General features: G+C 47.2%; 1 protein-coding gene across 1 annotated transcript; it reads right to left on the reverse strand.

The window, feature by feature from the left end:
* Positions 1–159: 159 nt before the first annotated feature.
* On the reverse strand, positions 160–1,835 carry LOC111667089 (uncharacterized; the record flags this gene model as incomplete). Its single annotated transcript, XM_023422675.2, has 1 exon — positions 160–1,835. A coding segment is annotated over one exon (888 nt), but the record flags the coding sequence as incomplete, so codon positions are not given.
* Positions 1,836–1,840: the final 5 nt, after the last annotated feature.

Here is a 1,840-nt window from a genome sequence, read left to right on the forward strand (position 1 = left end):
ACTCAAGTAATGGAGTTGTGTCCACCTCTGTATGTGGCTGTAGTTTCATGTTTTGCTGCTCTCTGAGAGGAAACTGGTTACAGCAGTAAAATTTTAAAAATAAAGTTTTCTTTATCAAAGAAATCCCAGAGTACTAATTAAGAGTAATTAAATTCTGCATTTAATGAGTAAAAAGATCCTTTATTACCATGTTTGGCAGGCAAACTGAACAAACCAGCAGCTGGTAAAACTACCTTCTTTAGGTGTCATATTAACCACATTTGACAAGCTCCACAGACAGAGATGTATCATCAGCCTGAATGAAATCATGCTAAAATGTGCCCATGCTGTTAATTTGCGTATCAAATACATTTTCCCCATCGGACTCTAAAAGCACTGTTACAACATTCATGGTGATCCATATGAGAACAGTGTGGAGCAGTAAAATGGAGCCTCAGTAGGTGGCGCTCCTTCCTCTTACAACCCGACTGGACCAGAGGCTGGAATTATCATTAGACACTTCTTCTATAAATACACACAGATATACATAGCTTCATACATAAATGTATACTGGTGTCATATTGTACACATACGTAAAGGAATATATTAATATCAAAGACATACACATGCTTACATACTAATCAAAAATAACTTAGATTATGAAAGATAAATCATACAAAAACAAAAAACAGTACTTTTCAAAGTAAAATCTCTATAAATGACAATTTTCCCTAGAGCTAGTATTGAGGTCTTCTTGTTTTTTTCAAAAGTCATTTGAAGCTGTGGTGGATGGAGGGATCAGAAAGGAGAGAAAAACTGTGGATTAAGGCAGGAATAACTTCCATCATTTTAAGCGAGTGAAAGTGCACACAGAGGGATGTCACAGCTGCTCTGCTCTGTGTCACTTTCTACTTCTTGCCATCTCCCTCAATCCCCCTCCCTCCTCTCTCCCTCTCTCTCTCTCTCTCTCAGGCTCTCCCCTTCCTCGCCAAGACCTCCCTCCCCGGTGCCTGATTGGCTCTGGACAGCAACACGCAGACGCAGGACGAGTCGATGCGGATCCACCTCCATCCGGTTCTGTTGTTTTCATCTTTGGTGAGTGCTCGTACGAACGACTGCTTGGCTTTGCATTCGCTCAACCACTGTTTTTTATCCACGCCCAAGCAGCCTGCCCCGGCTACGCCCATCGCCGGGGATTTTGCTGCCGTGCCGGCACCCCTCGACCTGCTAGAATTGCTCTGCTGCTCGGCCTGGCGACAGCGAGTCTCATAGAAGTACTGTTTGAGTGGTCCTGTCTGGGTTTGGATTTCCTGCAAGATGGTGACCACATTACCACGGGAGTCGATGGCAGTCTTCTTGTCGGTGACCCAAATGCTTTCCGTCTCGCACACCGACTTTTCCCCTCTCCGCCTGTCAATCAAGTGCGAGCGTTTATCCCTTTTAACGGGATGGGCAACCTCACTGTTAACTCTAGAAGAATCTGCCCAACTCAGAGTCGTGCCCCTGTCGATCGCCCGGTCCCCATGACCCTCGATGTGTCCGTCCATGTCCTCCTGCTCCTCTCCATCCCCGTCCTCCTCCAGCAGGCCGGTCTCCAACATGAGCAGGCGAGGGGGGTGTTCTGGAGGAGACAGGGATGGTGAGAACAGGACTCGTGGATGTGCGTCCAGAAACATCTCGTCTCCTTCTAGGATGCTGTCCAGCCCGGTTCCCAGACCCAGCCCTGCCTCTAGGGTCAAGCTCTCCTCATCCAGACCTCCTTCAGCTCCGGGTGTCCCCGTCCTGATTGCTGATGTATCTCTCAGCTGCTCCGAAGGAACAGTCGGTTCTGGTCCTCTTTGACCCTTTAGATTTGCAACAG

This window comes from Seriola lalandi, unplaced genomic scaffold (genome assembly GCF_002814215.2).
Source record: "Seriola lalandi dorsalis isolate HSWRI2012SDOR001 ecotype SW California unplaced genomic scaffold, Sedor1 jcf7180002003260, whole genome shotgun sequence".
NCBI classification, from domain to species: domain Eukaryota; kingdom Metazoa; phylum Chordata; class Actinopteri; order Carangiformes; family Carangidae; genus Seriola; species Seriola lalandi.